Source organism: Macrobrachium rosenbergii, chromosome 20 (genome assembly GCF_040412425.1).
Source record: "Macrobrachium rosenbergii isolate ZJJX-2024 chromosome 20, ASM4041242v1, whole genome shotgun sequence".
Taxonomy (NCBI): Eukaryota; Metazoa; Arthropoda; class Malacostraca; order Decapoda; family Palaemonidae; genus Macrobrachium; species Macrobrachium rosenbergii.
This window is the reverse complement of record NC_089760.1, coordinates 7,872,501-7,897,798: the sequence shown is the minus strand read 5'-3', so window position 1 is coordinate 7,897,798 and position 25,298 is coordinate 7,872,501. Positions and strand designations below refer to the sequence as shown.

General features: G+C 35.3%; 1 protein-coding gene across 2 annotated transcripts in view; it reads right to left on the bottom strand.

Annotated features, from left to right (window-relative positions):
- LOC136849036 (coiled-coil domain-containing protein AGAP005037-like) overlaps window positions 1-25,298 on the bottom strand; it is a 926,632-nt gene that overhangs the window by 112,280 nt on the left and 789,054 nt on the right. For both annotated transcript variants that reach the window (XM_067121927.1, XM_067121928.1), the window contains 6 exons: window positions 25,253-25,298; window positions 16,876-16,998; window positions 10,831-10,938; window positions 8,466-8,564; window positions 8,248-8,331; window positions 1,225-1,360 (listed from right to left, as the gene is read on the bottom strand). The exon at window positions 25,253-25,298 is cut by the window's right edge and continues 108 nt beyond it. In XM_067121927.1, the coding sequence (XP_066978028.1) occupies window positions 1,225-1,360; window positions 8,248-8,331; window positions 8,466-8,564; window positions 10,831-10,938; window positions 16,876-16,998; window positions 25,253-25,298 (596 nt within the window). The remainder of the gene's footprint in view (window positions 1-1,224; window positions 1,361-8,247; window positions 8,332-8,465; window positions 8,565-10,830; window positions 10,939-16,875; window positions 16,999-25,252) is intronic.

Here is a 25,298-nt window from a genome sequence, read left to right as displayed (position 1 = left end):
ATATATATATATATATATATATATATATATATATATATATTATATATATATTATATATATATATAATATATATATTATATATATATATATATATATATATATATATATATATATATATATATATATATATATATATATATATATATATATATATATATATATATATGGAGAGAGAGAGACAGAGACAGAGAGAGAGAGAGAGAGACTGAAATTTTCCGTGTGCATAAGTCCTATGGATGCTACCGCATCTCCGGTTAGGCACCGAATCACTCAAACATAAGATTCCCAAATGAGCAATAAGGAATATCAAAACCCTTACCTCGTGAATCAAAAAAAAAACCTAAGTCTAAGTGAAAAGATGTCTCAGCTACCTTAAAGGAGAGGAAAAAATCTAAATGTATACCAAAACACCTTGCCACAAAAAGGTCTCCTGAGTATTCAGCATCTCATTTCATACGGAAAACATGATGATACATGATAAGGAAAATAAAATACATTTCTGCATGACCAGGTAAACCAACACTGGTAAAAACAAAAAATTTCCTTAAATCTTTTCACTGAGGAAAATCAAAATTAATCAGCAGGTATAATATGGTGATTCTAAGGTTCACTGAAAACTAGACACTTTTGCTTGAAGGAAATCCTTCAACGGTTTTCTCAAATAATGTAGCTGTATTAGCCCTTATACCTAAAACTGTGCTCGTTTAACAAAGAAAAAAAAACTTCAGTCATGTTTTAGACAGAAAGCATTACAGCAGCTGTTACTAAAAAAAACTATATATAAATATATATTATATCATTTCAAAGTTAGTCCCAGACTATTGCGATTAAAAATACACTTTTGCCTCTAGAAGGGTGATCTATGTATACCTTTGCGGTATTTGCCAATTGTCACATTAAAAAAGATGCCTTACCATAAAAGAATTTCACACCGTAATGATCATATTTTATCTTCATTTTGAGAAAATGTAGAAAAAGATCAAGAAGACTGACAAAAGCGTGTGCTATGAAATCTGAAAAGTTACACAGTGAACTGAATTGCGCTATATTTCTTTTTCTTACAAATATATAGGTACACTTAGATTTCAAATGTGATGGAGGGGTAGCTAGATCATCCACCTAGACTTTTTTTTGTGACAGCGGTGGGTGAGTTTTGGTGTTAGTGTAAGTAACAGAAGGTTGGGCGGGCACTGTGAGCACAGGTGGGGGCGTGCTAACACATACCTTAGACGCTGAGGCTCTCGCCTCCTCAGCAGGAGTTGGAGAGGTGGCTCTGGGGTCGCCATTGGCCACTCCCACCAGCGGACCAACCCCCCCAGGGTTGTTAGGAGGTACCCGTTGCTCTTGAACTGACGCTAGCCTGCAAAAGAAAGTCGGGTTAGGAACACAAAATGACTGACCATGTGGCTTACATGGCTTACTGAAGGAATCGGGTGCATTGCCAAAGAGTGATTTAAATCTAATTTTTGAGGACGGTCACTTTGCACGATGGAATTAACGCGGTGTGGCAAGACTTCTCGTTTTAAAATACATTGAGAAACGCAATTTTCGGTTAACAAAGAAGTTCCTTACATGAGAATTATACTATATTCATATGTTTATTAAAATTGCCCAGTCACTGATGGTGCGTATGAATAACGCGATGGAATCATGCGTTTTTCATCAGATCGGAGTGAGAAGCCTATTACCATCCTGCTTATTGAGTCGTTGTGTGATTAGTAAACAGTATTTCCTTTGAATCTGCAATTTGCCAAGTCTTCATTCAACATACCTTATAATGAACGATATTCCCCTTCCTACAGTATTTATTTTAGTTTTTTTATCCGTTGGCAACCACTCATTTTGTAAGCATATCAACTGTTTTCTTATGAAGTAGATGCTTAATTGTTACGTTTCCTCTGTTCATACCGACTGTTAGTTATATTTTATATTGTTTATTTTTTAACAATATCTATCAAAACTGCATATTTGGTCTTGTTTTTTATGATAACAGAACAGACACCAAGTATGTCTTGAATGAGGCATTGTAAAAAGTCAAAATAAATTTTGGCTTAACAATCATAGCAATATTTTGTTAAAATGCATTTAGTCAGCAGCAAATAATGAAGCAATCAGTGTCCGTGTATATCTAAATTACAAAATAAGACTGCACTTGGACTCCTAATGATATAGAACAACCTTGGAAAACGGAGGTTGGCTAATTTTTCACGATAGTTGGAGTTTCTCTACCAAACCTAAGCCCTAACACTTCGGGTCTTGTCAGCATGCGGCATCAAACCAAAATGAACTTGCTCTCAAACTTTTCTCGTTGGATATCAGTAACTGTTTTCCCTACGTAAAAGTTTTTGGCATTTTGTCACCTTACCACCGACATCCATATGCTGCAGATGTGAATTATGTGTTCGTGATCGATTTCCTTTCTTGCGTTGTTCAGGCGTCATTTTCATCATCATTCCCGCATTTATTTCTAACCTGGCAATAATTACGGTGTTCAAAATTATGTAATATTTATTTGATAAATCATCAGTCACAAACTTTAGCATCCTTCTTTAATGTTATACTATCTAGATGTATTCCTCTTCATTTTAAACATTCTCTTGAGTCTTTTTGTCTAGGACCATTTGCCCCTCCAAGACAGCTGCCTTATATGTTTCACTGTTTCCTTTATTTGGTAATTAGACTTTCGCCAATTCAAATGCACTTTTTGGCTGCTTATTAATCACAGAACTTACTTTTCCATATGGTTTTCCAGTTGAACCCAATATCATATAGAATGGCAGTCTTCTTGAAAAGGGGGGGGGAGAAGTAGATCAGAACTTGAAAGGGAGGCATTCATACCTTGAGATATGAAGCAAATAAATTTATAAATGTACATAAGAAAATATCACATCCAAGATCATATATCTCTAAGCAGTAACTAATTTCGATTTCGGTTTAGTATTGACATTATGGAGTAAAATCATAAAAGCAGTAGTTCTTGCCACCATCCTTAGGCTGACCTATAAAGCCTCTACTTTCCCTTATTTCTGAGAATTATCCCATCTATAACTTCAAACTCAAATTATAGTTTGTTGTAACTATTATTGTTTCTATATGAAAAAGCTGTCACTTCGATACTGACTTCGAGTTATTCCTTTACTGCCATAATTCACAATAAATATCTGGTTTAACTGTTTTTTACACGAATTAGCTTTCTGTAAATGCTTATTCCCAAAGTGAAGAATCGGGTAACAAGCTCGGCCACTGGGATCTGTATGTGTGACCACAACCAATCAAAACATCTTTTATTGCCCTGTTTGTCTCGCATTACCCTTACCCTCATCCGTCACTTACATGCAAGTAGGAGATTTATTAAGAAAAGGACTTGTAAAATAAGATCAAAAATGTTGAAAACATGTACTTCCCTAAAGCCTCCAAAGTTTTTCTATATAAAATGTGAATAAGCAAAGGGAGGAAACGTAGAGGAAACTAATTCGCACACATATTTTTAACAATCACATTCTAAAAATCCTGCTGCTAGTTACTCTGTTAAACAATAAACTGTACAATTTTGTGAGTCACAAAGCAATAAAACCACTCTAAGTGAGACATTCCCTAGCAAATGGAAAACCCCAGTCTCTCCCGCATCGTAAAAACTGACTTAACCTGTCAGTGAGGTGCTGGTGGTTCAAATGCATGTATGCCAATCCATGAGAATGAAAGGAGGGACTACCCGAAGAAAAATAAGAATTTGAATTTGTGTATAAGAACAAAATAATGACTCAATATTTTTGTGACATATTTATCTTATGCTGGATTTGTACATTGCAAGGTGAAGATGCCTGTAACTCTTAGTTACTTTATCTGATTGGATCTTATATATTATTGGAGTGTAACCCAAAACCTCATCAACTTTATGGCACCTCCGAGACTGGTTTGTCTCCTTGGAATTGCTCAGGTATTTATTTTCTACAACCCTGCTGCAGTCAGTATTTATGAAAGAATTTCTCCTTTTACGCTATTCACTTTGGAGTATTGTGCTACTCACAGCAAGAACTTCATATCAAGACAAGTATGATTGTATACATAGAGACAATGGTAGCTAATAAGTAACAGATAGTTTTCTCTTGAACAAAAATGAAAGGAAAACATCAATACAGGGTGAACACTTACCTCAGAAAAACCATAGTCTTGGTTTGTGAATGAGTTGCATACCTCAACGATGGCTTGTCTTAACCGGAGGCAATGATGTATTTAGGTATCTTCCTATGTAGGATATTTCTAGTGGCAAATATTCTTGAGCATTCCAGTTTGCCCTATCACATTTTCTTCTGACATTGTATTTCCAAACCATTCTCATTGAACATAAATATCCTCCTTATTCCTTCTCACATGAAGTTTGCTTGTGCAAGGAGCCAAAATATACCTGTAGCATCCTGCATTCTGGCTGATACCTTGTTCTTACACACAAAATTAGGTGCAATAGAATGCCTAGCAATAAAAAGAATATACTGGCAGAAAGAATTACTTTTGCAGATATCACCCGCAGATCACCAACTGTCAGGAATACTGCCTGATATTACTGTTTGTTCACATCGGCTGAAACAAAGGGTACCCAGACTATAATAGTTTTGAGAGAAGCTCAACTTGGTTATGTATATGATTCTTTCATCAGGTCTTTAAGTTCTTGCAAATCTTTTAGGGTTGGCCAGTTGTTCTTATAGCCCTTGTGGATGCTGAATTTCATCCCTTATTTGCAGGAATGATGACTCCTGTGTCCGTTCTCATAAAAAAAGAAGTTGAAGGCAATGTGAGTAATGCAAGAGGGGTGGAGACATGATCATTTGCCTACACCAGTTGCTGGAAATGGATAACTTAATCTAATAAAATCGAATAGTACTAAAAGGTCTAGTATAAGTGAACATATTAAAGTGAGTGTAACCCAGATGCTTCACAAGATGGAGAACTCTCAATTATAGGACAACGGTCATCATGTTCACAGTATAATTTGTTGATAATGCATCTTGGGAGAAGTGTTAAATATATAATCACCCAGATCATCTAGTCATCAAGAAACTTGTCTTCCCCTACGGGGGTAGCATATGAGGAGAACTTAACTGGAACATAAAAATATCTTGCTGTAACAAATAGGTACAATACGTATCTTTAAAAACTGTCTGTATACCCGTGGTTTCATTAACATTTTTTTTTTTCAGAGGACTTGATACTTGTAGCTGAAGGCATCGGCTATTATGTGCTCTATTCCTGCTCTGGGCTGAAGACTATCTATCTTCTTTGGGAACGTAAATTACTTTCACAAGGTTGTTTGAGGAATCTTACTCTTTCTTCTGGGGTAAGTAAATGATTCAGTCTTTCTCACCTCCATTTTTTGTTTATTTTCTTCACAATTTGGTGGCTTCATCAATCTCTAATTTCAAGCTATGACAGGCGACTTCATCAATCTCATAGTTGCGAGCTATGACAGGCAGTAATGGGCACCAGATTATTAATTTCCTGCTGGCACTCTGTTTCTTTACATTTCAGAAGTATCGAAACAATCTCCAGAGGCATTTGGTGACTGGAAAGTATTAAGTCAATGTTCTCATACAATTTTGGGAGTGTTTTCTCCTTGATGGTATTGGATCGTTATGACTGGGACTTCATAAATGTGTAAAACTGTTTCCAATGATTAAGTTCCCATCTTTATCCACATATAGCAAAAATATTTTGCTGAAGATACGCTCTCTCAGCTATTGTAAATGAGATGCGATTGGCTGTTTTGCACACAAGGTGATAATATCATCTGCTGTTCTCTCTCGGTGTAACATATCTTATTTTACTGTAAATTGCCACAAGAGTACTCAGAAGATACCGGCCCCAACATTACAATAACATTGTGATTATGCCACTGTGTCATTAGTTAACATATTTTTCTCTTGAGTCTACTGAATGAAGTGTGGAGCAAAGAGGGTTCTTAGTAACTGTCTCAGCTGGATATTCAAGGAAAGGCATACTCTTTTGCTGTGGCAAGTAGCTCATATGCCTTGAGCATGTTTGGGCTTTCTGGTGGTATGGGAAGCACCTTAAATACTTTTTAGTAGACTTACTTCCCAGATAAAGTCAATATTGTTGCTTTACCTGTCAACTCCCTATGTTTATTAGGAAGAATACGAACATGTAAGATCAAGAAAATCATAATTTTTTATGTTGATCTTGGAGGAGGAGGGTCGAAAGGGTGTTTTTTTTTATCCATCTTAGTACCTCAGTATCCATAGTTACATTCTCTGAATTTTTACCAGTTTCTGTATAGTTGTCCTGTTCCTTAAAGTCAGGGGATGCTTCTAGTTTTGCTTTGATAATTGAAAATACTATTATCCTGTTTCACATTTCTCAATATTTTTTTTTATTCTATCTTTGGATGCGTGCTTTCAGCTTTTAAACATTTCACTGAATCTGAAGTACAGATAGTCATGGTATAATTCTAGTCTCTGGTACTACTGGTATGTCAGTTTTGGGTGGAGTCTAGAAGTAGTTCCAATAACTCCCTGTTTCCTCTTTCACCCTTTTTCTTTGTCATGTCGGTCCTTGAAATATATATCCCTCTCAGTCATGCTGGTCTTCATTTCGTCTAACTGTCAGGTTCTTGTCTCATTCTTGGTGGCACATTCTCTACTGTGTCAATCAGATCATGCCTTTTACTTCCTTCTCAGCCTCTCTAGTCTCTGTTAAGGCAGCCTTGACTATGTATCCCAACCTCCCACAAAACTGATTCTCCGCTATCAATTTCCTGCTTAGTGGCTGAAGATTAGGGAAGTTTTGGCTGAGCATTCTCGGGCTTCAGTTTACACTAAGGACTTCAAAAGTCATCATTACCCTCTCTCGCTGAATCTTGGCGATTGTCACGTGTCTTTCGAGTGTGAAGGATTATAGTTTTCAACTCTTGCAATATGTTTAGTTCGGAAAATTCAGCAGTGAAGCAACAGAGACCATGTCTAAGCCAATTTCAGTAAACTCAGTCAAAGCAAGTTCAAGTCCGTATGGAATATTGCCATCGCAGTGAGATCAAATGGTCTCTCAAGTCTCTTTTTCTACAGTTTTCATGCGTCCTACATTCAAAGTTATCGAAAGTGCAGTATTCTTCAAACCAAGCACCAAGGACTGCTACATACTTGTAAGAAATCCATGACCTCCTTTCAATACAAAGGAACGTATGAATATGAAAGCCTTCTTAAAATTGCTTCTGTTGGGACATCTTAGAAAGGCTATTAAACCAAATTTATATAACGAAATTAATATTTCATATTCATTTATAATGAATTTAATACTGAAATATAAATGCTAACTTATGCACTTTATCAAACATTTGAACTATGCATCAGTGATGATAAAAATAGACAGCGTGCATCAGAATGGTCACTTTACTGCTGAATTATGTATCCAGTAATTTCCAGATGAATTTCTTTCTTTAGCAGTAGGAACAGCATGAATGGTTTGACATATTAATGGGGATCTTCATAGACCTAGAGACTAAACTGACCCTCAGATTGCAAGGTTTCTCCATTCGTCCAACAGACGCTGCTTACGACTTTTTCATTCTTCATTGCAGACTTATTTAAATGAAATTCATTCTTGACTTTATTGCATAAACAGACAAATAATAATAAAAATAAAACTTCATTAAGAGGACATAATCAGACATGAAGTTTGAACAATTCTTCAATCAAGATCCCTCAAATGCCACCTTTTGGAATTCATTTCTTAATTCTGGTTTTTCTGATGCCTACCCGTTATCTTATCAAGATGCAAGTGTATTCTTTCGTTGTTATATACCACTAATCTTCCCTCTTTCTCTCTTGTTACTCCTTGCAAGATGGTTATGTTTTTCACTTAGTTTGCCTGTTTGTCGGTAGGTTAGCAGGAGGACGTAGACGTTGCGTGTGGAATTTACATAAATTTTACCAAAGGTATGCCTCATGAAAGGTATCAAAAGATTAAATTTTGGGAGAAGTAGGAACGTATCCCTAAGGAAGAAGAGACCTTTCAGAGTTGACTGCTCAACTGGAGTAGGTTTGAGGTCTCCAAGCGTTCTTGTTTTTCTTATGGAACCGGGTTAGGTAAAGGGATCTGGATATCATTTAGCCTCTGCTTTAAAGAATATTGAGATACAGCTGTAAGATAAAATATTTTACCATTTTGAGCAATCATGATGCTTCTGGAAATGCCTTTAAAAGTACGCCTGAATTCACTTTGCATTACACTGTCACTTACCTCTTCAGAGTAACAAGAGTGCCAGTTAACTTCTTGCATCGCCGCAGCGCAGTTTCTAATTTGTCAGGCTCTTCTTCTAAAAATCTGCATCGCCAAAAAAGGGAATTTGAAATTAATCATTTTTAAGAAATAGGATTCTACATAATTGCAACCCTATGCTCACTTAAATAAATTATACATGAGTGAATGAAAACAAATTCTTCAAAAACTCAACTTACTTTTCATCTCTAATTGCTTTCTCCATTTCAGCAGATATTAAACCTTTCAAGCCATCTTGGAGTATAGGAAATCTTGCTTTAAGATCAGCTACTGTTTTGCTGTAAAAGATAAATGGACAGTTACCAAGTCATCCATTGCATTACTTAATGTCAATAAAAAACATAAATTTTGGTTTTCCTTGTGTTAGCATCATCTAGAAAATCAAAATCGAAAGATAAAAAGTCAAGATTACACAGTGGATTGACATTTATATATAGTGGATTGACATGAAAGAATGAATACTATAATGCGGAACATGATAGTTTACTGTCTTTGCAAATATCATTTAGTTAACTTACACAATTGGAAGATACACATAACGTCCACTACCATAATTTAACCTCAAAACATATTGTTGGATAGTTAAAGAATTTCATTTACCCATACAGTATTGAAAGCTTGATAGATTTCTTGAATGAAGATGAATGATAATTCAGCTCTGATGAAGATTCACATTGCTCTCATAACGGTAACAGTGGTTTATTATTTACCCTTTAGTCTGGTGCAAAGATTAGCTAGTCTGTTGTCCCTCTCTACCCCTTCTCTTTCGCCGAACATAAGTAGTTATTGCTGATATCCAAAAAGTCTTGTATCTCGTCTCACTTAGACAGAAAACTGTACAGCTTGGCACCAGTTTTTCTGAATACTGGAAGCATAACAATCTCCCAGCATAATAATCTCCCTCAGTTCTCTTATGAAGCCAATCTCTATCTCATTTAATATTTATCTTGGAGGTTCAATGACATTTTTCAGGGTCACACTGAATTTAAGCATCAGCGTCTAGGCAGTTGTTAGTTGGAAGATTTTTTTATGTATAGAAAGTTCCTTTTCGTTTATACTTTATAGATTTGCATACAAGTTAATGACTCTAAATTAAGCTCTGAGGCTGGTAAACTCAGAATAAAATTTAACAGACATAGTTATCGCGTACGCTATTTCATTACAGTGAAAGATTATTTGCATGAAGATGATGACATAATAGCAGTAGTAGCATTTATTTCATGAATATTAGTCATTGAGTCTTTGGGTAATGGATTAATGAGCATTTCCCAAAATCATATGTTCCTGAACTATGTCATTCAAATCGTATTATTCTGAATGGAAAAGTAAAAATATCTTGTCTAATAACACAGTGGTACAACGGATATTTAACTAAAATCTATGGACATAATTCGCGTTTCATCTTCATATAAGTTTTAAATATCATTTTATAAGTTCAATGAAAATACAAATATACTAGGGTATGTTAGATACTGTTCCCACTAGGTATTTTTCCCAAAGGTCGAGCATTTACTGTAAAGTTCCAAGATGCATCAATATACAGGTTTTCTGTCTGAAATGACGCCGTAAATTTACAGTTAGCTCAAATTTTCTCACTGGGGTCGTAGCACTACGCCACCGTGCTAAAATAGATAATCAGTATTATGTGATTACTCAGTATGCTCAAAGTACCTCTCTTTTATTTAATTTGTTAATCAGACTACGTTTCCATTTAACTAGAAATATTACAAAATTGTGTTCATTGGGAGGGCATGAGAAAGTTTTATTTCAATGAAAATTAAATAAAATGTAATAAGGCCAACGTTCAAAATAAATATTGGTTTATTTAGGAATTTTGGGCTAAACTTATTACATAGATTCTCTCATCTCTGAGATGAAAACAAAATTCTGTAGGTACTGATAGGTGTAGTATTTATGGTGCTTTATCTTCAGTAAAAACACAAAGGCATTAGATGCAAAAAAAAATTTCAGCATTAAATTCTGGCAGAAAATGAGACTACTTACACTGTAACTAAAGTTATTATATATAGCAGACAGGAATTCCAATGGGAAATTTTGCTCTGAATGAAGGAAAAAGAATTTTTTATTTATGCTGATTTGTCTGGCTGTACATAGCAATACAATGGTCTGTGTCATTTAGGTAATCAAGATTATACGAGGGCCCAAGCTAATTAAGTAGTCAAGATAATTTAAAGGCCTTTGTCGTTAAGTAATGAATGCAATACAATTCTATCGTGGGTGTGAGCATATACTGCAATAAAGTGATTTTTTTTTTTTGGTGTAGGAAGAAGGGTTCTTTCCAGGGAGTGACTAGTTTTCAATTTTAAACTAAATTTGTAAATTTTGATTGGTCATCACTTTGTCTTTCAATCCCTCCACCCCTCAAATTTCAGTTAAGAAATAACGAGCTGTAAGACAAATTCAGCAATTAATTGGCAAACATGCACAATGAATATGAAATGATCTTTGTATATAAATATATTCGTCATAAAATAATGCTATATCTAACTTGAATATGAAACTGGAAATAAATTGATAGCTTACCTAGACCTAGATAATATCAGAGCCATATTTTCGACATCTGACATATTAACGCGTAGTCTTCTATTGATTACGTTATTACGAAGTTCCTCCACCTTCATCTCGAGGTCACTGAAAAGATTTGTTTCAATGTTAGATTAATATTCAATCCTCATCGTACCTGAAAATGAATTCAGTTACTGAAAAGATTTGTTTCAATGTTAGATTAATATTCCGTCACTCAATCCTCATCGTACCTGAAAATGAATTCAGTTAATGTTTTTTTTTTTTTATTAAGTAACTTCTTTCACCTTACTAAAGTCGTTTTATTTTCAGTTATCAACAAAAATAAATGAATTTCACAACCACTGATGAACTCGATATTGTCACATGCATCCCAAAAGACATTTTTTGCACTCAAATTTTCGGAAACGGTCATTCTTAGTCAGCCCAGATCCACTGGAATATTAAAAACCTCACTCTCTATATATCATCACAACCAGTTATGGTTTTATAGGATTAAATTCTGTGTCGTAATAAGCTTCAGCGAGAAAAATAACTATCTGAAAAGTTAAAATAATTCATCATTAAGTGTAAAATAAAATGAACGCTACAATATGACACCTGGTTTCGGTTCACAGTACTACAAGACTTGTGTAGCCTTTAACACAAAGGAAATGTGTCCATATTCTTGTAATGATATGCACTTTAACTTGAAAGCTGCTTTCAGAAGATATCTATGATTTTCATACAACTGATGCCACTTAGCTAAAAACAGACTGAATTGGAAAAGGAAGAAAAATTATTTATGAATCTCTGTAGACACAATCAAAAGATTTTTGAATCTTGTGATAACGGTCCTTATAGATTTTTTCTGAGATTTTTGTGCCAAACTGTTATTGTCGAGAACATAATAAGCCATTAGCAGAGTTGATATTTTACTGAAGTCAACAGACTTATGTCCCACGAGGTTAAAGGTCCCACACTGTTAAAAGAATACTAAGTACAATGGTAATCTGGTTATCAACCTGGAAGGACATGTTTAAAGTCTTAATGCGCCATTACAGCAGAAGTGTCGCAATACAGTTTTTTTAGCTTCTTATGGAAAATTTCTAATGATAATTGAAAATCTTTTGCATGCTGAATTTCGTAATATTGGAATAAAGCAATAAAGCTGAGATTTGCTCTAACTTTGATTTACATTTTTATAACTGAAATTGAAGACCTTGAGATATTTGAATAATTTAGCCAGTAGATTTTAATATCGTGTATTGTATACACCTATTCAAGGTTTGAAATTAGTATAAATCCTAATTTCTCAATACAGTAGTTAATAGACCTTGGATCCTGAAAAAGAAGTGTTCCAAAAGTATTTGTAGTTCTCATACATTGTAACGTTCAGGATCTTTGATTTAATCACACTAATATAATCTTGGTTCACCATTGTACTACCAGTGATGATGTGACATAATACAAAAGAATTCAAGTCTCCAGTATGTCTAAAAGTTCTTGAATAAATCACGTTTTTACTTTTTTTATTAGTAGTCATAAATACTATAAAGATAATATCTATTGATACTTTAAGTGCGCCGGACATTTAAGATTTCAGTTAGGGAAAGCAAGTGACGTTATTTGTGCCTGATAACCAAGGACTCTTGTAATAGTTTTGAGATTGATTGCTACGAAAAATAAGTTGCACCAGAAGGTCGATTATTTACAACAAAGAATGAGTGGTAAGAGCATAATTGCTTACAGATATTCTCAAACTGGTTGTAGGGATTGAGGGACAAATATATCCAGGAAAAAAAAGACATGTTCAATATTAAGATCAATCAATACTGATTTATACTCTAATGCTGGTGCAGTGATCTTATTATAGATACAAAGAGTGGTATACAAGAATAGCTGCCTGGATAATTTCAGCATACTGCAAATGAAGCTATAACAATAACCTAATAAGCTGCAACTTGATAAGACATATATTAAAATAAAATGTTTTAATGAGGATAGCGCTAGAAGCTCAAGGAATCCTGCATATAGATAATGTTAAGGAAAGGAGGTTATGAATGCTGTCATAATGAGAAAGAGAGAGCAAAATGAAACGACATGCACGAGAACACGGATTTAATGTATGTACGCAATCATCCACACAATCTCTCTCTCTCTCTCTCTCTCTCTCTCTCTCTCTCTCTCTCTCTCTCTCTCTCTCTCTCTCTAGGTTATACTTACGTATATTTTTTTAAATATGGATATTTTGAGAAAGGAGTCACGGATGAAAAAAAACTAAAGGATATATCCTATACGGATACCAGTTTAGGTAGAGGAAAGAGCATGCTTAACGAAAAGCTATAGCAAATAAGAATCTGAATGAAGACTTTTGCAGTTACTTTGCACACAGGCAGGTAGTTATTAAAAACAGTATGTCTAACAAAGAACTATCTTCAACCTCTGCCCAAGAATCAAGAGATAAGACCAGAGACAGAAAGTTTCACAATCTCCAGAGAACGATTGTAAGTACTACACAAAGCGTTCTTGAACGGTTAATACTTAGTAGTGTTATCGATGCTTTAGATACGACAAAAGAACAAGGGAACAATAAAGGGAAGGTTTGGTCATAATTTTTCTGGAAAGGTTTTAACGGTCTTCACTAATAATACGAAAATATAGACCTTTGTTTAAGATGAGGCAAAAAAAGGCGGAATTATTCCGAGCTATGTTAATATTCGCCTGAAAGAGTCTTATGATACTCGTATCACAGGAATATGAATATTGGCCATGAAATGAGAGAACCAGTCATATCAGTAGTAAACTGTGGTGATAAATCCAGCTGTAAGGAGTGAATCAATAGCCAAACAGAAGACTTTTGTACCATTGTGACAAACTAGAAAAGAAAAGTTGAATTGGCGAGGTTTTGAGGGATATTCCTTTGCTAAAGAAAAAAAAGAAGTATTTCTGGGTATAATAGGGTCAGGGATTTATGATTGCTCTCATACTAGCATTCAGAATTATATAACATTTAACTCTGTAGTGATTTCTGAGCCCTGTAGGTAATAGTGAAAGTGTTTTGTTGAATGAAAGTTTGGAAAAAGCTAAGAAGGGTATTTGTGTTTTTTTTTTTTTAGCAATAAATTATGATTACTCTATGAGAAAGAACAACAATACTTCAAGATGGTTTGTACTGACATCCTGTACACCGAAATGAGCTAACCATGTTTTTGAAGGGCAACGATTTTACAGATCAAGCCATGTCAGCCTCCATTCTTTCAGACAATGTCTCTACAATTTTTGTGTGCCAAGGCAGGATCTCAAGAAATAGAAACAAAAGTTTCCCGAAAAGTCAAGATTGATATTTTGTAGGCTATTACGTTGACCTTGGTCAAATTACTTTCGGCAGTTAGTAATAGGAGGGAACTGGGAGGGGAGGAGCGATAGAGGGTGTGGTGGATAAAAAGATGTGGTCAGGAAACCCCGAAAATTATCCAGTACAGTCGAAAAGGTAATAATCGAAAATAGAAATAAGATAACGTTAACCGTTTGGTCACGTTGTTGAATTAGTTTACCTTTCAACATTTTCCAGACTTTTGACTAAAGAGATTTCGCTATTATACTTCAAACATAACTAACATTAGAGATATATTGAAATGGGTAAAATTTTGATTTAGAATCTCCTGAAATGGTATGATGCCTTGATTTTAAAATCGCCATTTTTCTAGGAAAACCAGACTTATCCACATATACCTGTCAACCATAGGTAATTCGTTTTGTTATTTCTCACCCTTTAGATTTTCATCATAATGTAACAGATACGAAGGCGTCATAGTTTGTTACCTACAGGCAGTCACCGCCAACCAGATGTTTACCTTGACCTGTAATAAGGAATCCTCCTTGTAAACTATACTTTAGTTCCGCTCTGTAAACTTTATTCAATAATATTCCTCCCATAACTCTTGCTGTGCAAATAACAGAACATAGAGACGTCGGTTTTTCCGTAACTTTCAATGTTCACATTCAACTTTACAGTGAACAATTAATTATAACAGTAAAATTTATGGTTATGCTTATACATGTTAGTATTTACTCATGTACTACTTTCGGTCTAATTTTATATATTTTTAAATTTATACTTTGAGTGTATGTCAGTTTTTTTTATATTTCTTTATTGTAAATAAACTTTAAAGTAATTTGGTCAATCTCTGATTTTCTTTTGCTTTTTGATTCATGTAAGTTCGATGAAATATCTTCATGAAAATTTTGTTAAAATAATATCTTCCTGGTATTTACGTTAAAATAATGAATATTTTCTTAAGAAACTAAAGTAATAGAAAACATGCTTGAACAGATAACAGGCTTTTGCAAGAATTTTTTATTCGAACAAGATATTTCACAGATCGTAAAATGATAAAAAAACTGACTAGAAAATAACTTGGGAAAAAGATATAAAATAAGTTTGGCGGTGAAGTAAATTACGTGTATCGCAATGCATAAGGGTCAAAGTTTTATAATCCTGATATCATCTTGGCATTTAGTTATCAAAATTTCGTTTTATATATTGAATATCGTGTATTAAACAACACTATTCTCGTTTATATTTTACTGCTAAGTTACAAAGAATCTAATCCCCTTTAACTGTACCTCTTGTAACGACAAAAATATATTGATGGTAATACTACTGGCGAGGGCAATTCAACCGAAAATAATATAGAAACGTGAATAAGAACGCCCTGCGTGAATCTGACAGGTAGAGAAACCAATACATCGGTAAGTTTTGGCATTTCTTCGTAAAATGAAGGTTAGACAATGCCGTCTCGTGAAGCTGTTGTATGTGTAAATATGAATGACAGACAGACAGACAGAGCAATACCTACAGAGATCTTTGCATACAGGCAGGCAGACAGACAAACAGGGAAGAGAGGCAGACAGACAGACATAAAGGCAGATAAATAGGGAAGAGAGACAGACAGACAGGCAAACAAGTAGGGAAGAGAGAGAGGCAGACAGACAGACAGACAAACAGGGAAGAGAGAGAGACAGACAGAAAGACAGATAACTAGGGAAGAGAGACAGACAGACAAACGGACAGGCAAACAAATAGGAAAGAGAGAGAGGCAGACAGACGGACAGATAGACAAACAGGGAAGAGAGAGAGACAGACAGAAAGGCAGATAAATAGGGAAGAGAGACAGACAGACAAACGGACAGGCAAACAAGTAGGGAAGAGAGAGAGGCAGACAGACGGACAGACAGACAAACAGGGAAGAGAGAGAGACAGACAGACAGACAGAAAGGCAGATAAATAGGGAAGAGAGACAGGCAGACAGACAAACGGACAGGCAAACAAATAGGGAAGAGAGAGAGACGGACAGACAGACAAACAGGGAAGAGAGAGAGACAGACAGAAAGGCAGATAAATAGGGGAGACAGACAGACAGACAAACGGACAGGCAAACAAATAGGGAAGAGAGAAAGGCAGACAGACGGACAGACAGACAAACAGGGAAGAGAGAGAGAGACAGACAGACAGAAAGGCAGATAAATAGGGAAGAGAGAAAGACAGACAGACAGACAGAAACAAATAGGGGAGAAGACAGACAGACAAACGGACAGGCAAACAGGGAAGAGAAAGGCAGATAAATAGGGAAGAGAGACAGACAGACAGACAGAAAGGCAGATAAATAGGGAAGAGAGAGAGACAGACAGACAGACAGAAAGGCAGATAAATAGGGAAGAGAGACAAACGGACAGGCAAACAAATAGGGAAGAGAGAGAGGCAGACAGACGGACAGACAGACAAACAGGGAAGAGAGAGACAGACAGACAGAAAGGCAGATAAATAGGGAAGAGAGACAGACAGACAGACAGGCAAACAAACAGGGAAGAGAGAGAGACAGACAGAAAGGCAGATAAATAGGGAAGACAGACAGACAAACAAGTAGGGAAGAGAGAGAGGCAGACAGACAGACAGATGAAAAACAAAAACATAGTCAGAAAGGAGAAGAGAGAGAGAGAGAGAGAGAGAGAGAGAGAGAGAGAGAGAGAGAGAGAGAGAGAGAGAGAGAGAGCAATACCTACCAGAGATCTTTGTCGAGCTTGGTCATATCCTGCCTGTAAGAGTCTTCCTCACGCTGTATCCGGACTCTCTCAGCATCCGCTGACCCATGTAGCATGCAATCCTCATTAGCCTGAAGTAGCTTCCTGAGGAGGGACAATTAAGATGTAATTGATCAGGAGCTACTATGCTCTTTTTTTTTTTTTTTAACTCCGAGTAAAGTTTTCTGTACTTTCTTGTAAGTGCATTATCGACATCTGGAAGATCACAGGTGCCATTTGCAGTGCAGGTGTAATTACTTCCATACATTTATCTAACCTTCTTTATTTTCGTAATGTTCCTATGAATTTTAAGGACATAGGGAAAAACACTTAGATGAAGTGTTTGGAAATAAATTTTACCAATTTTATATTTCACCATGTTATATGAAAATTGTCACATTGTACACCCAACAAAAAAGGTTAATGCGTAATGCATTGGTTCTCTTGCATATATTGTATTGCTCCTTTCACTCTGTGTTGGAAACAATCCTGACCTTCTTGTATGCCTCAATGTCTTCCGAAGATTTCCTAATTTTACACCCCTTCGAACGAGCTATTCTCTCCCGTCTTTTCTACATGACCTGTGCCATTAACATTCTTTTGTATTACATCTTTAGTTATATCGACGTCTCTTTTCCACCGTCTTTACTGCAAAAACAATTCACTTTCACAGCCTCTTCCTTTCATTTTCTTTCTCACACAATCAATACCCATACTTCGTTTCCATAAAGGAGACTTAGCTCAACGGTTTTATCATGCATTCCAGCTTTGGTCTCACCAGAAACTCTTTTCCACGTTTCAACAACTCTTTGATTTCCTTATTTTATCATCGTGCCAGGATCCAGAGAAGTTCTTCTCTGGATCCTGCATCGTGCCACCATGATATGACTCTGGATTCGATTCGATAACCAGCAATACTAATCACACCGTTTTCTTGGCTTTATTTCATCCAAAGTACAGCAATGTTGCTAACTTTTTTAATTTGAAATTCCTCATCTTAGAGAGCTCTTCAAAGTCTTTCAAAAGTTTCCCAATCTGCTTTTTGTGGGACTCTCTCACATATCCAACCATTCAGTTACTTTCTCGGTTTAACAAAATCTGTATCTTTCACTCCAAAGGAATTAGATCGCCCGGCTCAGTTGTGAAAACTAATATTCACTACGCAATCCTGCATTTAAATACATAACCTTCCTTTGGTCAACATTCACTCTGTTTCTCCCTCTCAATAATGCATTTTAACGAACCTCCGCCAGTTTCTAGAATTTAAAGCAATTATCGTGTGTTACTAGTGAAACGTCAGGAAAAAGAAATGGTATGTCCCTTTCCGTGCTACTTAAGTTTTCGGCAAGATTCGATCTTATTTTTTTTTACAATTCCTTCAGTCTTCACATTCAAAACAAAAAACATTCGAGTCACTCTTTCCCTCTTACATTTTTCTCGTCAAAACTTTAATGTAATATTTGCGAATGTAAGGTAATTTTATCTGCAGTATGCTGATAGTTTATATATATATATATATATATATATATATATATATATATATATATATATATATATGACACTTTATCACCTTCTATGGAGTAATATTTTTTCGGTGTTACCTTTTTCCAATACTTCATGTCACACCCTCGACCGTTTGTGTAACTGCTATTCTAGAACTGACATAAATCTTTAACTTGTACTACACCCTTTCGTTCTTTGTTATTCCCTTACACAAACAACCATTCAACATACTGCTCCGATAACACCAGAGCTTTCTTCTATGAATCTCTGCGTTTGTTTTTGCTTTCTCTGTACGTTTATCTATTTCGAGAATATCCCCTAACTTTCCCAAAGACTCTTGCTCACATTCTCCTATTTCACTGACTCTCGCCGTTTCTGGGTTCACTTTCTCTTCGACTGCAATATCATACTTCATGTATTCTTCAACGCAATTCTCATTTATCCAGAACAGCGCTCTTTTTTCCTGTCGCAGTTCCAAAAATTATGTAGTTTTATCATGCAGTTATCATCTTACTCATTCCTATGCTCCAGTTACCCATAAAAACTTCTTACATTCCCATGGATCACGTTACTATTCTTTTATTTTTCATCAGAACTAATCCACATTTATTTTAATCTTTAATTGTTGACGGTTCTTCAAACATTATTATTTTTTTTATAATTTATGATTTCTCCTGATTAAACCGAGTCGTCTTGTTAACGTGAAGAATCCTTTCATTCCTACTGAAAATACTTGAAGCTTCACTTGTATTTCAGCCATTAATCAAATAAATCTCTAATGAAATCATTGCAAAATATGTCAAGTTACTTTTTCTGTCAATTTGCGTCAACACAAAATAAATCAAACTCCTACCATACCAATTTCTACCAACTATATACAGGCATAAATGTTTCTTTCTTTAAAACCATAAATCATTATATTTGTTATTATTAAGAAGAAAGAAAGATGACTGAATAAAATCCAAACGTAAGCATCTGAACAAAAATCAGCAATCCCCCCCCCCCCAAGTAAAAATCCCACTTAATAACAGAGATAGATGAAAAGAGCGGATGGGCAATTTCCCAAAAGAATACCGGCGAAGTTTCTTCATTTCTCGTTCGATCGATCATCTCTTTAAGACTTTCTTTTCATCAGGGACACTTGTGGTTCTGCCTCGCTGCATTTAATAAAACAGGTAAATGCACGGAGGAAAAAAGTAAATCTTTGGTAACACTAAAACTGATAAATGAAGTGAGGAAACAGTAAATATTTTATCATTGAACAGGTATAATAGCTGGACGCCAGTAGGATTCATGTTAGTCAAAATCCCTGTGATTTTCCTTAGAAGTCATTCCAAACTTGAGCCAACTTTTCAAACTTTATTGGGTCAAAAACAATAGATATTGCAACAGTTTTGCCTAACTATTTTGCCTAAATAGTTCAAACATTTCCATCAGAATATAACTAATTATGGCATATTATTTCTGAATTTTGAACTGGGAAAATCTGATGGTCACGAATAAATATATCCTTTCATTAAACTCAAAACATATAAAAAACTGTGTAAACCAGAAAAATGCACATAGCTAACTAAAAAAAATCGTTTTGTGTAAGTGTGTAAGGGAAATGACCAACTTTTTTTTTTTAGGAAATTAAAAAAACCTCAGGATATTGAAAAATTCTCCAAGTAAAATGGATTAAGTATGTCTTCTATTCTTATCTCAGTCTTCACAGAGGAAAACGTCTCGTGATTTCCCCCTCCTCTGGGGTACATAAACCCTTCATGGAAAAGCTGAATTAGCAATACTATTATATATATATATATATATATATATATATATATATATATATATATATATATATATATATATATATATATATATATATATATATATATATATATATATATATATATATATATATATATATATATATATATAATATAATGAATGTCTTTTACTGTGATACAACAATATAATATGAAGATGAAAAGGCCCATAAAACACAGTTTGAACATTGCAGCCATATATTTCAAGCACTTCCTTCAGTGCCCCTGTTCACTGGTAAAATATGGACAGATGATATGACGCAAGAGTATATATACGTAGGTGTGGCAGTAAGTCTCCGTTGGTATGCAGGTGGACATTGACCCAGGAAGGATGGAACTTAAGGTATTCCCTTGCGGTTTTTGGCTCCATTAATTCTCGTCTGGCGAAGTGTCTGGTGGTCGTATTTTCTGAAACACTTTCTTAAGAAGAGGCCTGAGGATTAGCTCTTCGATGTCATCCGATTTCCAGCGTCCAATTTCCATCGTTCCTGGGTCAATGGCCATCTGCATACCGACGGAGACTTACTGCCACACCTACATATGTTTTGCATATATACTCTTGCATCATATCATCTGTCCATATTTTACTAGTGAACAGGGGCACAAAAGGAAGTGCTCGAAATATATGGGTTGCAACATTCAAACAGTGTTTTATGGGCCTTTTTATCTTCACACACACACACACACACACATATATATATAATGTGTGTGTATACGTATATATAGTGTATGTATATATGTGTGTATACTAGTTTTTTGCACAAAATTTTCAGAGGTCTTGGCAATTCTTCGCCTGTCAGCATTAAAATGAAAACTGCTCTCTGAAAGTCTTGCATCCATATCTTCTCCGGGACTATTAGAAGAATACATTACCATTTCAAATAAAATAAGCACTATCTGATATCCGGATTGCCTTTTGAATATGAAATATTCGGGATCCGTGGGACTTGAATAGAATTCCGAATCTGAATGAATTAAGGGAGGAGGGGCGGAAATTTGTGTCACTAATACATAAAAACACTTATTTATTCCAAGATATCAAACCTCACATACAATATTAGATTAGCAAGGGTCGGGAGAAATCATTAAATTTAGTCTACAATCCTATGGCGAATTTTTCATTACTTTTAAAGTGCCCTTTACTCTTTCCTGTTTAATTTCAGAGAATTTTCCCCCTGCCTAGTAATCAGATTGAAAAATACTCTCTCTTGCATAAATACTAACTCCTTTTGCTTGCATTTCATTTATAATCCGTTGCCTTTACAACTTCTTTTCAAATTCCTCAATGATGTATGTTAATATACAATTCAAATTATTCATTCAGCCTTCTTTTATTTGCCGAATGAGTTGCTCAATGTTTGTAGGCTTTTCAGCTTATAATTAAGTTTTCTTTCATATTTGATTTGGTGACTTATGATCTGTGTCCCTAAATGTTGAAATGTTTTCCACTGATCGTTCTCGGAAGATCAGTGAAGCTAATGAACATTTGAAATCGAGTGGGTATATCAGCTAATGTTGGCTACATCATTATTTCGTTTGGGTTTCTATATGACGGAAATATAAAAAGGGAACTTATATTTGCGGACTTACCCGAACTTATGGGCAATAAACCAGACAATACCAAGAGGATAAACAATCTTAGTACGGACGAGGACAGGTGGTTTTATAGCTTGGAAAGGCATAGAAACTTACATAAGGAGTTTGGAAGAATAGTCAGTTGTCTAAGGCATAATTCAGAGTAACAGTCAATGGATCTTAAACAGAAGTCAGAACTCTCAGTGGCCCTAAAGCAGAAATCATTATAGTAATGGCTGGATTTCAATGAAAAGCTGATTAAGCAGTCAGTGGACCTATGACAAAAGGCGGAAGGATAGTTATTGGACCTTAGGTAAACGTCAGAGGAATAATTCGTGGACTTCTGGCAAAATTCAAGAGATTAGTCTTTGTTTGGGAGGTCCGTCAGTGCATATGAGGCAGAAGTCAAAGGGAAATTTTGAAGGATTATGGCAGACGTCATGGGAGATCTTCATGAAAGTTTTGGTGCTCGAGGTTGTGGGAGAAAGATATGTAATAATAACAAACCATGGCGGGTGAAAAGACATCACTTGGGAATGTTCTGCAATTTTAGGATTTGATAGGTAACATCTTACAGCACAAAACACATTCAGAGGTGGTGCAAGTATTGGAAGAGGTGCTAAATGCTGAAACAAGGGAAAGATTTTGAAGAGATCAGCAAAGGCGAATGACCACTTATCCAGTACCAGAGGTATGAACTTCAACTGACAAAAGAATAGATAATAAAGAAAAAAAAACGACTACTTGAAGTTTCACTTAATGAAATAAAAATACAGAAAGCTTGGTTAAGGCAAAATGGAACATTATTAGATAATACTTCGTTTTATAAGGTATATTCGGTACTAGAGGCTACGTATACGAACTTTTCCAGGGTATTCTTAAGTCTGGCTGCAACATTGTTGCTATTGGTTCTGTTAGTGATTCTGCAATTATCACATTTGGTATTCAACATTTGGCCTTCTTGCAACATCACTAATGGACTTCAAGTGAAAATGAGTTGTTAAAATATCCAGACAATGCAACTGTTATTAGTCTGTACATATTTCTTGCTCGTAATCTGAAATGACGTGAATACTAGCTGACCACGCAACCTGGCTGATGAACTTAAAATGAAAATAACTTGTTAAAAGATCCACGTAATATAACTGTTGTTAGACTGCAAATTTTACTTTCCCATAATTTGAAATAACGTGGATACTACCAAAGCAAAGATGTATAGGCGATCAATGATTAATATGGTCATAGAGGCTGAGTTCGTGGAGAGCAAAAGAACTTTTGTACAGCCGATCTTGTACCCAACTGATTTACACACGGTGTCGATGGACTGTGCACATGAAACAATTTGTACTGTTACTAGGAAAGTATAACAAATACTTAGTGCTGTCTTCAGTCACAAGCTCCCTTTCTTGAAACAACGAAAATCATACAATCAAAAGCTAATCATAAAAAAAATATATTTCTTGTGAAGCTCCTTTATCTGTAGAGAAATGGCTACAGTATCAAATATATCATAAATTTTGATCTACCTAAGAACTGATGAAGAGAACAAGGATCATAAAAAGGGGGAGATGTACAACTATCGAATATGAAAGAAATTAGTCCTAAACTAAGAAATTTTTATGTGCTTACAGTGATGAAAATTGCAACAAGCAAGCAATTTATCTAAATAGGTCTTATAGACGGATTTAAAAAATCCTAGAATGACGACGAGAACAGTGTCTAGATATAGTTATAAACACAACAATAAATCAAAGGTCAAATTAATATTTATGCAATGCATGCATGTATACATGCATATGAAAACACACTTTTGACCAAATGTGTATTTTGCATTTGTGAATGTCATAATAACGACTCAAGTTCTCAATTTCTTTATACTTTTTGGATATGCTGATTCACCAGTGAATCTCACCTCTGAAAGTTGGTGTTCTTCAACGATTCTTCAATTTGATTTCAAGGCTTTGCAGTGACAAGCGTATCCAGAGAGTGTGAAGAAATAAAGAAACTACGAGGCTGTTGTGGCCATTACAAACACGCCCATACACACACGCGCGCTTGCACACACTCACAGACATACATATATACACACATATGCATAAACATACACACACACACACACACACAATGGTGGCCGCAAGAAAAAAGGCTATGGACAATGGCGATTCATGCATTACGCATTCCTTTTTCAACTTCTGAGCCTCGGATGAACCCACAGTATAGAAAACTTCCAAAGAATAGGCCACTTCATAATCCTACATTCACCTTTATTTTGCATTCATTCTTGTGCGTTCAGGGTGTTACCTTTCCACTCCAATACCTCTTAAACATCATCTACCCAGCACTTTCTATGTGTTTCTGTACTTCCCCCTTCTAACAGTTTGAAACCATACACTCCTATCATCAATTTATAGTCCTCCATTCTGTCCACTGATGGGAACATTTTCACCAGCTCCTCTAAGTAACTCTACATTCCTTTCTTTTTCAATATTTGTAAAACTCATATACAAGGCAAAAACCATTGGTCTTGACAGACTTGAGTTTTTTTTTTCCAAAATTCAAAGTTTAATTTCATAAAATAGAGTTGCTTCAGTTATTCCCTTCACTCCTTTCAACCTTGGCTTCCATAGATACTTGAGGAACCTTCCTAATCCTTTCCAGATACATGGCATCTTTCTTTTTTTTTTTTTTGTTATCCTACTATCATTCGTTATATGTATCTCTAAATACCCATGAAGATCAATTGCTTTTATTCTTTCACCATCCATATAAATATTCACTATCGTCTACGTTTAAGTTCAATTGTCTATTATTACAAGACATCTAAACTACTCCCCTACTCCGTTCAGGTGATCTTCGTGTTCCTCATTCAACACTATATCGTCCACAAACGTCCAAAATTTCCGGTCATCCATAAATATATAGAGTAGCCATTGACACATGCCACATCCCTACCTCAGGCCCAGTGATAAACAAAACCAGTCACTCGGCCGCCTAAATATCTTAATTCTCTGTATCGCGCGTTCTCAGTACCACCCAAATTACCTCTTCAGAGTCACTGTTATATTTTTGTAAATCTATGTATCTCACACAGTTTTCTCCTATAATTTCAGACCTTCTAAATAACTGTATTGCTCAAAAATTTAACCCACAAAAGATCTTCTTTATCATTACTCACACTTTTCTTCCCTTATCACTCCTTCCCAGTCCCGACTTACATTCTCCATCAAAAATCTACCGAGTAACGTTATGCCTGTATACCTGGTAAACATCTACATCTCCTTTGAAAGGATGACTTCAGAAGACGGCAACGTTCTCATGTTTGACCTCCCTTCGAAAGCTAATCCCTCCACTGACTCCCAGAGAAGCTCATTATAAAAATAAGCATATGAAATATGCTTATAAAATATATAAAATAAGCACATGAATGAAAAGAGAGCACAAGACAGGCAACGAGAACTGTTGTTGTATATTACGTGATTTTGACAACGGTATCTCTCAGGATTTCCTTCATGGTGAGCG